The sequence below is a fragment of the Mustela nivalis genome, assembly GCF_964662115.1.
Source record: "Mustela nivalis genome assembly, chromosome: 1".
Classification (NCBI taxonomy): domain Eukaryota; kingdom Metazoa; phylum Chordata; class Mammalia; order Carnivora; family Mustelidae; genus Mustela; species Mustela nivalis.
Window position 1 is genome coordinate 58026579 of NC_139020.1, and position 14482 is coordinate 58041060.

Sequence of the window (14482 nt, forward strand, 5' to 3'; positions counted from 1 at the left end):
AATTCATCTCTTGAAATGCATATAACAGTCCTGCAAGGGGAATGTTTACATAGTTTTCCAGATAAGAAAAGTGAGGATCAGAAGGACTGCCAAGTTCTCATAACTAGTTATGGGGAAACTAGAAATTTGATCTCTGAATATGATGATTCCAGAGTTTTATGAATTCCATTATACTAAGCTGCTTTCCACATTTGAGACACACTGCTGGGCTCTGGGAGATACACAGGTGAAGACTTGCCCCCCCCCCCCGCCCGCGTTAAACCAGCATTTTATCTTCCCGGAGTAGGTACTCGCAGCTGTAATTCAGGAAAACACAAATATGTACAATTTTCTGGACCCAGCTCAAAAGATGTGTTTAATTTCTTCCTGAATTCAGAGTGCTCTGGTGTATAGAGGAGCAACCAATACCTAATATAGATTGTCTTACATGTGAGCATTGAACATACAACTAACTCTTCATTAGGATTATTCCTGCAAAGCTATATCAATGTTACGTAGATTTTCCCTTTTCTTTGGAATCGTTTAATTAAGGCCAGGATTAGACTAAGGTGAGTGAGGCTCTCCTCTGGGGCAGAATATTTTATTTTTGAGAAGCAAACTAGTCTGTAATACACCTAGCCCTGTGTGGCAAAAAGAAATAATTCTAGGGAAACTAGGTCTTTGACAATGTTGTATTCCTTAATCCATGATAATTAGTAGATGCTCTTTTTTTTTTTTTTTTTTTTTTTTTTTTTTTTTAAAGATTTTATTTATTTATTGACAGAGAGAAATCACAAGTAGATGGAGAGGCAGGCAGAGAGAGAGAGAGAGGGAAGCAGGCTCCCTGCTGAGCAGAGAGCCCGATGCGGGACTTGATCCCAGGACCCTGAGATCATGACCTGAGCCGAAGGCAGCGGCTTAACCCACTGAGCCACCCAGGCGCCCAGTAGATGCTCTTAATTACTAATTAATTAACACATTAGCCAAGATTTTCTGAGCGCTTACTATATGTCAAGTCTCATGCTGCCCTTGGGCTTTTTCTAAGAAGGGAGACTGCCTTAGCCGACCTGAGTTCATCACTGGGAGAGTCAGGCACTGGCGCCCCCTACTGGCGCAGCCCTGCCTCACGGCCTCTGGATTACCGCCTGATACCAGCTCAGGTGACAGAGTCCAGCCTCTCCTGGGTTTGGTAAGAGGCTAATTTCTGCAGTGAGGCTGAGGCACCTGTACTGAGGCACCTGACAGCTGCGGATAACTGGCATTTGGCGCTGTCAAGGACTTCTGGTAACATTCACCTGTGAAAGAAGTGCAAAGATACCATGGAATCTTTCTGGAGCACATTGATGTAGCAAATGATCACTTAGCAGAGACATCCACTCATATGCCCTTTATGCTTGACAGGAAAGGGAGAGGATGGCAACAATCGTCCTCAAAAAGTCAGAGGCACTTAGCCTGTTGGGGAAAGACAATAAAACTCTGTTGGCACCTCTTGCCTCTTGATGCTAGGTCCAAGGATATCCCCAACCATGCTTTACTTTTTAAAGATTTTTTTAAATTTATTTGACAGAGAGAGAGAGAAAACACAAGCAGAGAAAGGGGCAAACAGAGAGAGAGAAGCAGCCCCCCGCCCAACCCCCTGCAGAGCAGGGAACCTGAGACAAGACTCAATCCCAGGACCCTGGGATCATGACCTGAGCCAAAGGCAAATGCCCAACGAACTAAGCCAACCAGGTGCCACCAACCATATTTTTAAAATTAATTAATTAGCTAACTAATTAATTATGTTTAATGTTTTAGAAAAAAGTTATATGTTCATATAAAAAAGAGATAAAGCGAATGTGGCCTAACTCTGAAAATTGGTGACTTTTTTTTTTTTTAATGTTCTGTTAGACACCATGTAGTACATCATTGCCAACCATGTTTTAGAACTCTAAAGTGAGATCAGGCACAGTGGGACAGCCCAGGAGAGACACTGATGAATAAACCCCTCCCTGAGATCCCTTGAGGCTTTAGGTAAACCTTAATCAAATAGAGATACCAGTGGAAATGAGTAAAAAAGAATTTAGCAACCATTGTGACAGAAACCACACACAGCTATGTACTGGCTGGAACGAAACCTACAGCAGGTTCGTAATTGCAAAAAGAAGGGGAGAAACACCTGCTTCCGCGCTCTATAACTTTCCCCGATTAGGATAGGAAATGTTGGAAAGCCAAACTGTGTTTTAGGAGAAAAGGCCTAAGTCAATTTGGAAATCTCAGGCTATGAAAATCAGAAGGCTCTCTTGTGTTAGGGGGTAGTGGAGGGTAGGATTGTTGCTTTACCACATCACTAATGTGTTTATTTGGATGTTAGCTGTACTCCCAAGCCTCTGATCTTTGACAGAAATGACCCAACCATATGCTGAGATATTTCTTTGTTTGCCATTTGTAAATTACATCAAGGCCATCGGGGCTTCTAATTGGGAATGATTTAGGATAATGAGCAAGTAGTTGAATGGGATTTATTTCAGATTCCAGAACATGCACATAGCCTCTGGGAAAGCTGGTAGGACACGCTGGAGTTCAGAGTGCTGCACAGCGCGACAAAGGAAATTTGTGGGGAAATGTTACTTTGCGGAACGGTGTAAGGTTTGACTCTGCTATGAAGAGAGATGTTCTCCACGCCCGGTCATGCCAGGGGATACACCTTTAAAATGATTTCGTTGCTCTTGTCTTTTTGTTTTCTCCTCCTCTTGTTTTTGTTCTTCCTTTTTCTCCAAGCCTTCCTGCGTCAAGTTCATTTTGGTTTCTCTGTTTTAGTTCAGTCTATCATATATTGTTTTCATGTTTTATCACTTCTGTCATTTCCCCAATCCTAGCCTTTCAATCTGATTAATCTGAGTTATAAAGTTGGTTTCTAACAAAGTATCCCTTTATAATCTAGTGATCTTTGCATAATTTCCAAAGTCAATACTTTTTAGCTGGGGCAGATTCATTCCTTCATCAAGCGCTGAGCCGATTCAGCACCTACAGGGAACCAGATGTTCGACCAAGTCAAAACAGGGATCGCTTTCTGTACAAAAGCTTTTTACCAACGTGGGTCAGTCTGAGCCCTCTAGGTGTATCTGGTTAGGGCTGAATTGTAGATCACTTCTGGTCTAGTTTATTCAAGTGCTCTTCAGCCCAACTCTATGTTTTTACTGAATTGAGTGCAAGGATGGAGGTGGCACCTGCTACTTGCTTTCTATGCCAGGGGTTCAGAACATTTCTCAGATTAGATGGATGACTTGGCCCTACCTTCAGACCCTCGATGCACCAGGCTTGCCATTTGATAGAAGGTTGACACTTTAAAAATATTTGCGTGCATTGAATTGATGTGTTGGGTCAGTCGTGGGCTCCCAAGGACCACTGCTGAATCCAGCGGAGAAGTGTTTCTCCTTCAATCCAGGTCACTGCACACTATCTCCCTAGCCTGTCAGTCAGCACGTAGCACAGGGACTTCTGTTCCCAGGAAGGGGATAGAAACCTCTTCACTTTCACACGGCTTAGGATAAGAAGCACCAACCTCTATCTGGCATTGTGATTTGATCATGTGCTCTGGAATTGAAGGAAGGGGCTCTGTAGCAGAACTTCTGTGCCAGTAAAGGCATCAGGGAGATGGATGGAGGTTCAGTCGCCCAGACTTTATCTTGCATCCCAGCTTTCTTCATCATTGTCTTTAAAAACCAGTGGCTTTTCTAGAGTCTTTAACCCCAAAAATGATAATTCCACACCACCCCCAACATTTTATCAAGAAAAACTTCAAACATACAACAGAAAAAATTCAGTACTGTAAATACATATACACACACACCTGGAGTAAACCATTAACATTTGCTATACTTGCTTTATCGTATAGCTCTCCATCTAGAGTGGATCGTTTTTTAACAATCTTTTCTCTTATACAATGAAAATCATTACAGTAATAATCACAAAATAACACGAATAATAATAACTAGAAAAAACTGAAAAATTGTACTCATTTTTGTATGCATAATTATGATAGTAAAAAATAAAGTCAATAAGAATCGCATATAAATATTATATACAAATTTTTACACTTTGCAGTTTATACCCTATATGCCCGTTTTATTATTTTTTAAAATATTTTATTTATTTATTTAGTTGACAGAGAGAGAGAGAGAGAGAGAGAGAGAGAGTACAACTAAGGAAGCAGCAGGAAGAGGGAGAAGCAGATTCCCACTGAACAGAGAGCCTGACTTGGGGCTCGATCCCAGGACTCCAGGATCATGACCTGAACCGAAGTCAGACACCCAACTGACCGAGCCACGCAGGCACCCTTGTATGCCTCTTCTAAATTTGCAATGTAAATGTACTCCCAATGGTCACATGGATTAACAAAAATGAAATATTGAAGTTACATTTCTTCATCTTTGTCATGGTACTCTTGTTGCTTATGCTACACCTTTTTACTGTACAAATGCTTTAAATGCAGGAATATGCAGCTCCATAGGGTTTGTCGGAGACCCAGGATTCTGCGCCGAGTAAATTCAAATGAATCCAGACCATTAGAAACTTACTCCTGAAAGAAGCATGTGTCACAGAGTCTTGACTTCGAGACCAGCTGTACATGGGAGTCTCTCAGTTAACGTCCACATGTCATTCATTATTTACTGAAAGATGAGAATAAAAATGAGCTCATTTGAAGCTTGTATATACGTATTTTTAAAACTCATTTTAGTAACAGGTGGCAATTGTTTCAAACTTATCCCAGTCAGAGCTTTTTTCAGGGAGGAGTATTTATTATTTAGACATTGTTTAGAATTGCTGGTATACGGTAATACTATAAAGCAGACGTTGGTTGGCTTTCTGCTTGTTTTAAAATCCTGTGCATGTAGCGTAGCCTCCTGTGATTTGCTATCCCTTCCCAGTCATGGCGATGTCAAAGAGAAAATAGAGCACCTGGACACCCAGGGAAAGGCTCCGAAGACAGGTTTTATTCAGGGCCATTACAAGAGAGACAGAGACTGCAGGACAGGACGTAGCCCAACTCCAGACACAGCAAAGACAGCGGTTAGTGAGCAGAGTAAGGGGCCAGTGGGTGGAAAATCACTGAGAAGACATCAGGGTAGGGAGATTCTCACTGAAGGCAGGCCAAGGATTTACACGTCAAGGGTGGGGGATGAGGACCTTGATCGGGTATCAAGGGTGATCAGATGTCAAGGTTGTGGGGCAGAAGGAATTCTCACTAAACTCACAGCAGCGTTCTTGCTACAGCTGGGCTGGGTAGACTGAGGATAGGGCCAAGGGATGAGGCCTCGTCAACAAGAGGGCTCAGAGGAGCCTGTCTCAGGGCTGACTTTCAAAGAGAGAGTCTTTGTCAGTGGCCACTGCTGAGGACATGGAGCTTACTTACACAGGTGGACGGAGTAGTTCTAGAAATAAGGGAAATAATACAGAAAAGAGGGACAATTAAACAGAGCTCTATTTTTGGATTTCCCCATCTTATAAAGCCTAAAGCATTATTAGTTATTTCATCAGTGTTATTAATAAATTACAAACCCAGGAAATGAATTAGTACATGACATAGTTTGTGTGTCATTCTGTCCTCACCTGACTAACATTTGACCACTTTCCATCGGCAGTTTCTCGAGTGCTTTCTTACAAACGGCCCTTGAGTGAGGCCGGAGATTGTGTCCGGAGCAGTGCTTCTCATCTAAAGGGCCATTGATCTGCTTTCCATTAATGCTTTGTGCTCACAGGAAAGCCTGTTTGTGTCACAGGGACGAGCTATGAAACGCATGAGCAAGCCTGGCCTTTTCCTCCCCTGCCTGCTAAGGACAGCGCCCTTCTTGATTCCCCACTTCCCACCCTTGAGCCTAATTCAGGCTGGTGTGGGCAGGAATGAGGGAGACGAGGGCAGGGCCTTCTCACCAGAAAAGCCCCATGTTGACAGAGGACTGCGGGACCGGGGAGAAAAAAAGAAAAATTCCCCTTGAATGGGGATTTTCAGAGCCTGTAGCTGCACGGTCACGAGCAGAGTCAGAGAGCGAGGCTTCTGGAACCTTCCAGGATCCAAGCAGGAGAAATGGGGCTGTGGAGATTTCTAAAGAACAGGACTCGGGGATTATAAGTTGGATCTCTTAGTAAATTCTTTAGAAGATACCGGTAAAAAAAAATTTTTAAACATTTGATTTAACTTTTCATCTCTTATTACTTTTAAAACTGAGAGGCAATATTTTAAAGACTTATAAATATTTTCAGATTGTTGCAGGTGTCCCTGAGACGATCTTGCTTTGAGGCTCTGCTCTGAGGGCCTGACTGGTAAGGAGTTATGTCAAGAAGCCTATGGTTTGGGGTGTCAAGTTGGGGTGCGAGGTCCCTTTAACGCTCACTATATAGTAATGAGGGAGCTTCAGTTTCTGAACTGGACGGGTGGAGGTAAATTGATTCCTTCCCTCTGAAAGCTAGCTTGAACGCAGCCACCCATTCTCAAGAGAGAATGTGAGAGGATAAAAACTAGCTTTGAGACCCCACTGTGCTCACACAGGGAAAACCTAACAATGGACAAAGAAAACACTGACGTTTCATCCAAACCTGCGGATGTGAGCGTAAGTACAGCATGGGAAGCCTTCTCTCTTGCTTGAATGCCATTTATTGGCGACCTGGTTAGTAAAATGAGACTGTGTGACTTTATGCAAATAAAGCCAGCAATAATAACATACTTGATCTTCTTACAGTACTTAATGGATTTTGACCGATGTGAGCTTGTTTCAAAGTGCTGTACTTGGCAATTGATTTGCAACTGTTTTTCTAAAACTCCAGGGAAATTGTACCGATCTCTATACAAATTCCATTTTAAAATTTAATCAGTGCTAACTGAAACGGCCTATAATGTGTTCCTTCCCCGAAGGACCCAACCTTGGCCTTGTCAGTCCTACACGCGCCAGTATTTCTGTGTGTTTCCCTTTTTTACTTCTTTGGGCAAATATTTGAAAATAATTTGGCACCATAGCTCGTCCTGCAAGAGAATGTTATTCTCTGGAGAAACACCAGCCTCAAGCCTGCAGGACATCCCATTCAATGAAGCTTGGTCTAGTTCAGTTTCACCGGGAGGGATATAAGCTACATTTCACTCCAGGGGTGGACAACGGTGTTTGGCAAAGAGAATGAGGGGGCCATGAATAATTCAGAATATACTTGGCCACATATTATCCCATTAACTGGTAGGATTAAAGACATGGACTTTGAATGGAAGAGTGAGGGAGAGTATAAGAGAATGAGAGAACTCTTTAAGAGCACTCAAAAGAGAGATGATCTCTTTGGAACTGGTGTGCTAGATTGTTGCCTTTAAAGGAATGTGTGGTTAAAAGTTATTTCATCACTGGAGTTTAGTTACCCTGACATGTATAAATCTCTCCTTCAAAGAAGCTAAACTCTTGCATACATTATTAAAGGATTCACAGCATCAGATGACAGAGGGTAGAGGAGAAAAAAAAAAAAAAGAGGAGGGAAACAATTAAATAATGCATTTTTTCCTCTTGCACAGGATACTTCGCAGATCCATATGCTAAAACCAATAATTTTCCGAGTCTTCTATTTCATTCTTTATTTTTAAATAATTCTTTCTTTTGCCATTGAGATGCTGAGTCCCTGACCAGCATACTGGCTGTCTTATGTACACACAGGAAGCCCTGGTTCTATTCCACAGCCTTGCACGAAAACCGGAATGTCAACTTTTTTCCCTTTAGCACCCAGTCAGGAAGCCATAAGTGAGAAATCAATTCGTTTCTATAAGGCACTCACTTATATTCTTATTTTCAGTCCTGCCTCAGACAGAAGAAATTGATGGTGGGAGAAAGGCAACGTAATACAAATACGTGAAACACCCACCTATTCCCACAGTGAGCTGTGTGCACATGAGAGGACTCTTCTAGACTCCTGACCTCCTGACCTTCAGGTCCTCTGGGCCACCCTCCAGGGAATTCGGGTCCATCCTCTACAGCATCTACTTAGTGGAACTGGAGAGTTTGAGGAGAGGATCTAGGATTCAGACAATGAATAATTCACTGGGGTTCATATAATGTCTGATTTTTCTCAATTACATGATTTAATGGAAGTCATTTTTACACTTGTATTGATGATGTAGACTGATATTTTGAGGCCTTTTAGCACTAAGATTCTCCTGACTGGGTGACTCCAGTCCACATGAGTTCTAGACTGTCTTTTTTCTCTTCTCTTCTCGCCCTTTCTTTCCTTTCCTTTTCTTTCTTTCCTTTCTTTTCTTTCTTATCTTCTCTCTTTTTTTATTCTCTCTCCCTCTCTCTCTCTCTCTTTTTTTTTTTTTTTTTAGATATCCAATATCTCAGTTCAGGTGGTCAGTGCCCACGGGAAGCTGCCAGGTAGACGAGCACCTCGAAAACCCATCAGCAAAGCCAAACCCAAGAAGCCTTCCAAGAAGAAAGCTCCCTTCTGGAATGTCCAAAACAAAATCATTGTCTTCACCGTATTTCTCTTCATCCTCGCAGTCATAGCCTGGACACTTCTGTGGCTCTACATCAGTGAGTGAAAACCCGTGTTCTTTTGGGGCTAGGCTTTGTCCTGTGGTATCAGCATCGGCACTGCATGCCCCAGCTGCCTGGGGTATGTCTGAGAGAATTTCCCAAGTTCCCTGACCGGTAGCCACTCCCCAAACTGTGGAGGATTTAGGGAGGAAGAAAGCAGAATTGTCCTTGCCATTCCTTCTTTTACCACCACTGCTTTCTTGCCACGCACGGGAGGGCAGGAGGAGCAGGGATGGGGGATAGGACGACAAGAGCTGCGGAGGCGCTCAGGAGCTTTGGGTAAGTTCAGAAATGTAATGCATTTTTAGCTTTAAGAAGTGAATGGGATTCTCAGTTGTTTCATTTCCTCATCCCACCCACTGCTGGTTTCTAGGCAACCTCACATTTCCAGCTCCCGAGATTCCTTTTACTCATGCATCTTTCTCTCCGCTGTGTTTATGCTTTTGTCAAGCTGATTGGTTATGCTTTGGTCTATCTGACTGATCCTTTTGGACAGGAGTTCTTTTTTTTTTTTTAATTTTATTTATTTATTTGACAGACAGAGATCACAAGTAGGCAGAGAGGCACGCAGAGAGAGAGGGGGAAGCAGGTTCCCTGCTGAGCAGAGAGCTGGATGTGGGGCTCAATCCCAGGACCTTGAGATCATGACCTGAGCTGAAGGCAGAGGCTTTAACCCACTGAGAGACCCAGGTGCCCCTTGGACAGAAGTTCTGAGTAAGCTTCTTCTTAAAGAGTACTTACCCATGCCGCTCAGTACCTATAGCATTTGGTGGCTGACGTTCAACTTCCAACCCGTACATGTTAATATGTTTGATACAAGATACATGTACTCTCAAGGATATTAAAAATTGGTTGTGAGGCAGGATTTATAGGCAAAGGATGAATGAATATTGTATTAAACAGTATTGTATTAAACAGTTGTATTAAACATATATATGTATATATGTATATATACACACACATACACACAGATTACTTAAAATTTGCAAGACACAATGTAAGACATCAGACATACCAAGATATATCTCCTACCTTCAGAAAGCTCACAGACGCGTTTTCCATTTTCAGAAAACTCAGTTCAGTGCTGGAGAGGGGATGCAAGTTGATTTTTAATTTTTTTTAATATCTTATTTTTTTTGCTGAAGCAATTACTTTGTAATCACAGAAGAGAGGCATCTAATTTGCCCAGGAATAGGGTCCAGGGAAGGCTTCATGAACTGGTGGTTCAAAATTTATTTCTTTCATATCTTGATATGCCCACTATGAGCTGCATCCTGTGAACAGCATGGACGCAGAGCTGGAGAGCAGACAGAATCTGTATCTTGAAGGAGCTTGAAGACTAGGGAAGGAAGTCAAGTAAACAGGCAATTAAAAGAAACACAAAACACAATCCCAACCCAGAACAAACCAACTTATTTCCCATCGGTTCTCTGCCGTCCCTCCCCTGATAAATTTGAATGGCCTTAGCATCTTTCTGTAAAGATTTGGGACATCACTGTGTAGAAGCAGTCTGTTGTCTGTGTGAAAAATCAGAGAAGGACGTTTCAGGAAGACGGAGCAGTATAAGCAAAAGGTATGAACAACCGAGAACTGTTCAACAAACAATATTGTGACCATGCAGATTATTGTACGTTGGGCTGAGCTGAAGAGCTGGGTAAACGTAATCTAGTTAGAGGGTAAATGGATCTCACTTGTGTTGTTGTTATCCAGACCCTTGAGTATTTACTGATGCAGGAAGACTGTGTGAGCTTCTAGATAGAAGGCATGGCTTTCACTCAAATTTTAGAGTCTGTAACAACGACAACAAAAATCTAAGAAGCAGTTCCTTGAAAATCAGAAATGAAAACAAACATTGTTTTATTTGGGAGGGTAGTGAGTCAAGGGGATCCATCCAAGGTCACATAGCTTGAACAGACAAATCTAGCCCATCAGCTCAGGCCTTTTGCCAATGTGCCCCTGCCCCATACCTACACAGCCTCACTCCCCCCATGGGGCTACTGTGACCCTGGATGGCTCACATGAAGGGGGTGGCTTCCTGTCACTCTCCTAGGTGCCCCTTCTTCCTAATTCAGCCTAATTCAATGTTGGGCATTACCCTAGCAGAGAAAATTTCTCCCTTTCTTCCTCTACCACTCTTCTCTCTCTTTCTTCCCTCAAACATTTATTGAGCTTCAGAGCTACGAAAGACACTGAGGGACAAAAAGAAGTTACTGTTACTCTTAAAGGACAGACATACAGACAGAAGTTATGGATATAGTGGGACATACATCAAAGGGGAAAAATGTACCACGGCCGCGGGAGCCAGGCGAAGGGTACCGCCGAGGAGTAAGAACTGTGGTAACAAAAAACGAAAGGCAGAAAGAAGAGCCCCTAATCCCGTCCCCCCACCCCCGCAACAGTTCCCCAAGCTATAGTCAGGTGCTCTAAGGCAAGTCAGACACAGCAGTGTTCTTGCTCGTGTCATGTCATCAGTGGTTTCTGGGCAGACCTGACACCAAATCCCATGGTCCTCACCGAGCAGAGTATTTAAGCACGAGTGACCTGACACTGGGCTGAGAACCAGGCTTTGTGGCTCAGAGGAAGAATGAATTCTCCATGTATTGCACAGAGCTGAAGACTCGCCCAGCATCCTGCGTATCAACCTCACAGGTCAGATAAGGACGAGCCCCCAGGAGCTCAGTGACCATCAGCCGGAGGGCCTTTCCCTTCTCCCCCACTATGCTCACTTGACCTCAGAGTAGACATTTCTTACCTCCTTACTGTCTCCAGACTCAGGATCCATGGAAACTGCATATGCTCTTTTTGGTCCCTTAGTGACTCTAGCATGTGTATAAAGTCAACAAGTTCTATCTTTTACCTTTTAGTCTTGCTCAGAAGTATTTACCAAGAGTCAGTAGAGAGAACAGACTATCCTAAGAGAAATGGTGATCTACTGATAATGGAAGTGCTGTTATTAACTTCATTTAGAGCCTTCCCAGGCTATGAGCCAGGAACATATGTAGCTGTCCAATAAAGCCATTTGAACAGGGATGCCTGGGTGGCTCAGTGGGTTAAGCAGCTGCCTTCAGCTCAGGTCATGATCCCAGGGTCCTGGGATCGAGTCTCACATCGGGCTCCTTGCTCAGCGCGGAGCCTGCTTCTCTGTCTGTCTACAGCGTCACCTGCTTGTGCTTGCCCACTCTCTCTGACAAATACATAAATGTAATCTTTAAAATAAGCAAATAAATGACACAAACATTTGAGGAGCTTGATGCTGACATATATCAGACAGTGCGTCACTGCCACACAGAGGGGCAGAGTCCCTTACCCGCTTTCTCTCCTGTCTTACAGGTAAGACAGAAAGCAGAGATGCTTTTTACTTTGTTGGGATGTTTCGCATCACCAACATTGAGTTTCTTCCTGAATACCGACAGAAAGAGTCCAGGGAATTTCTGTCAGTGGCACAGACTGTGCAGCAAGTGGTGAGATGATGGAGGGTGTTGGGGGGGGTGGAAGGAGGGAGGGTTGTATGGGAAGCTGGGGAGAGTGGGGTCAGGGGGTGAGGGTTTGGGGTGGAGGGGTCACAAGGTGACTGTGCTCCCAGGTGAGCAGGGAGGATCAAGGAAGTAGTCAGAGGGAATGTGGAATTTAGCTCATCTTGGCTGTAATTGCTTATTTGATAGAATTGTTAATTAATTTAATTTAATTTGTTTACTCATGTATTTTATTTATTGCTGAAAGTGAAAGCAAGAGCTCTCTGAGCTCCAGTTTTTCTCATCTGTAAAATAAAGGAATTGGATCAGTTGATCTTTAAAATGCCTTCCAGAACTAAAGTTATAATCATACTGCTTAATTCTAGGAGCTGTACACATTTATATCAACCTCAATACACTGGAATCTCTTTACTTAAAAAAAAAAAAACCCAAAATAAAAACTCTCTTTATAGATCTAATATGTATTTCACCATAAAAAATTATAAAATTCAGAAAATTACAAAAAGGAACAATAAAATTTTCTTTAACATCATCTGCAGAGATAGAGCCCTTTTTATTCTGGGCCACAGAGACATATAGGACAGCACAATATTGGAATATTAGTAGATGTTCAGATTTATAATCTGAATTTTTCCTCTTAACATTAGGTTACATGTTTCTATGCAAGTACATTCTCTAAAAAATGCAAGTTTTAATAGCTACAAAGTTAGCCAATCCCTTTAAATATATATATATTTTTATTTAAATTCAATTTGGTTAACATATAGGGTATTATTAGTTTCAGGGGTAGAATTTAGTGACTCATCAGTTTCATACAATACCCAGGGCTCCTTACATCAAATGCCTCCTTAAAGTTCATCCCCCAGTTACCCCATCCCCCCACCCCCTCCTCTCCAGCAACCCTCACTTTGTTTCCTACAATTAAGAGTCTTTTGCGGTTTGCCTTCCTCTCTGATTTTATTTTTCCTTCCCTTATGTTCATGTTTTGTATCTTCAATTCCACATAGGAGTGAAATCATATGGTATTTGTGTTCTCTGACTGACTTGCTTCGCTTAGCGTCATACCCTCGACCCTCTAGTCCCACCCACGTCGTTGTACATGGCAGAGTCAATCCCTTCCTATTGAATAGTCAAGCCGTCTGTTGCTCCTAATGGGTAATGCTACGCGAAACTGCTCCGTAAATTGTGTATATCCGTGATGACCTCCTTAACTGATCCCCTAAAAGTGTATACAATAATCTATTCACGGTTCTTGATATACATTACCCACCACAAAGCTGCTGCCGGTTTGTATCTGCGCAGTAACGGAGAGGGTGCCCTACACAGGGGCGCCCCTACTGCCAGGACAGGCGCCCTGCCCTGTAGCCTGGGGAAAGGCTGTGTGCGCGAGAGGGCGAGCGAAAACAGCGGGCAGGTGACTCTACTTCCTGAAGGCCACCCCCACACGGGCTAGGTGGCTAAAGCTTTCACCTTTACTGTGTATCACTTATTCCTTGAATTAGTCCTAAGATCCTGAAGCAAGGAGGGAGGGGAAGGAAGAGAGGGAGGGAGGAAAAGAGAATAAGAGAAAGAGAGAGAGAGAAAAGAGAGAAAGAGAAAAAGAGAGAAAGAGAAAGAGAAAAAGAAAAAGAAGAAACACAAAGGGGGGGGGGGGCTCAGCAGTTTTCGATAACACGTTCCGTGCTGCACCGTGAATTTAAGCCTCACAAATAGGAGGGTGACTTTGCCATTAGGTAGGAAGGGGAACACAGGAGCAGGAGATTTCGCAGAGACCCAGCCTGGCGTTAGAAATACTAAGGAAGGGCCCAGAAGGTACACTGAAGTAGGTCTCTTCTGGCTCCAACTCCGGCGTTGTAAAAGGGCTGGGGGTTTCCCTCGAGAGAGCCCGGACGCGGCGGAAGGCACCGCCTGCCCCCTAGTGGCGCGGACGGCAATGTGTCCTTAAGAATATACATTTTCTAGAGGGCATCGCTAGAAAAGAGGTTAGGTCAAGTACTTTGAAAATGTACTTAAAGGAGTTTGACTTATTAATTGAGGAGATAATTAACCTTTGGATTAGGCAGAATACAGAAGTTAAGCTTAATTAGGATGTTTCAAGACAGCAGTGAATGAATGAAGGTAACTGATTATTCTTCATAGAGAGCCCAGGGACAGTAGGTAACTCAGCTGAGCTCTGCTTTTCTCCTGGCTAGCTGTTTGGACCCACAGCATGCTAGGTACCATGAGATGAAGCCAATGTGAAAGACTTCAGAAACCTCGTTTTTTTCTTTTTTAGGTAAACCTGGTTTATACAACATCTGCCTTCTCTAAATTTTACAAGCAGTCTGTCGTTGCAGATGTCAGGTAATGTATGTCCCTTGCTTTGGGACGTCTGTGTTTACTTCTGTAAATTCCTCTCAAGGCTGTGGAAGGGCTCAGCTATGACCATTCTCCAGTAACTTCCTGGGGGCGGTTTTGGGCTAATACGTTTTACCACAACTGGCGACC

General features: G+C 43.1%; 1 protein-coding gene across 1 annotated transcript in view; it reads left to right on the top strand.

Moving 5' to 3' along the window:
• The first annotated feature begins 8762 nt into the window (after positions 1-8762).
• Positions 8763-14482, top strand: part of TMPRSS7 (transmembrane serine protease 7) — a 34981-nt gene continuing 29261 nt past the window's right edge. The window contains exons 1-3 of the mRNA XM_082683381.1: positions 8763-8801; positions 11853-11983; positions 14271-14338. Of these exons, the coding sequence (XP_082539507.1) occupies positions 11891-11983; positions 14271-14338 (161 nt within the window). The 5' untranslated portion in view covers positions 8763-8801; positions 11853-11890. The remainder of the gene's footprint in view (positions 8802-11852; positions 11984-14270; positions 14339-14482) is intronic.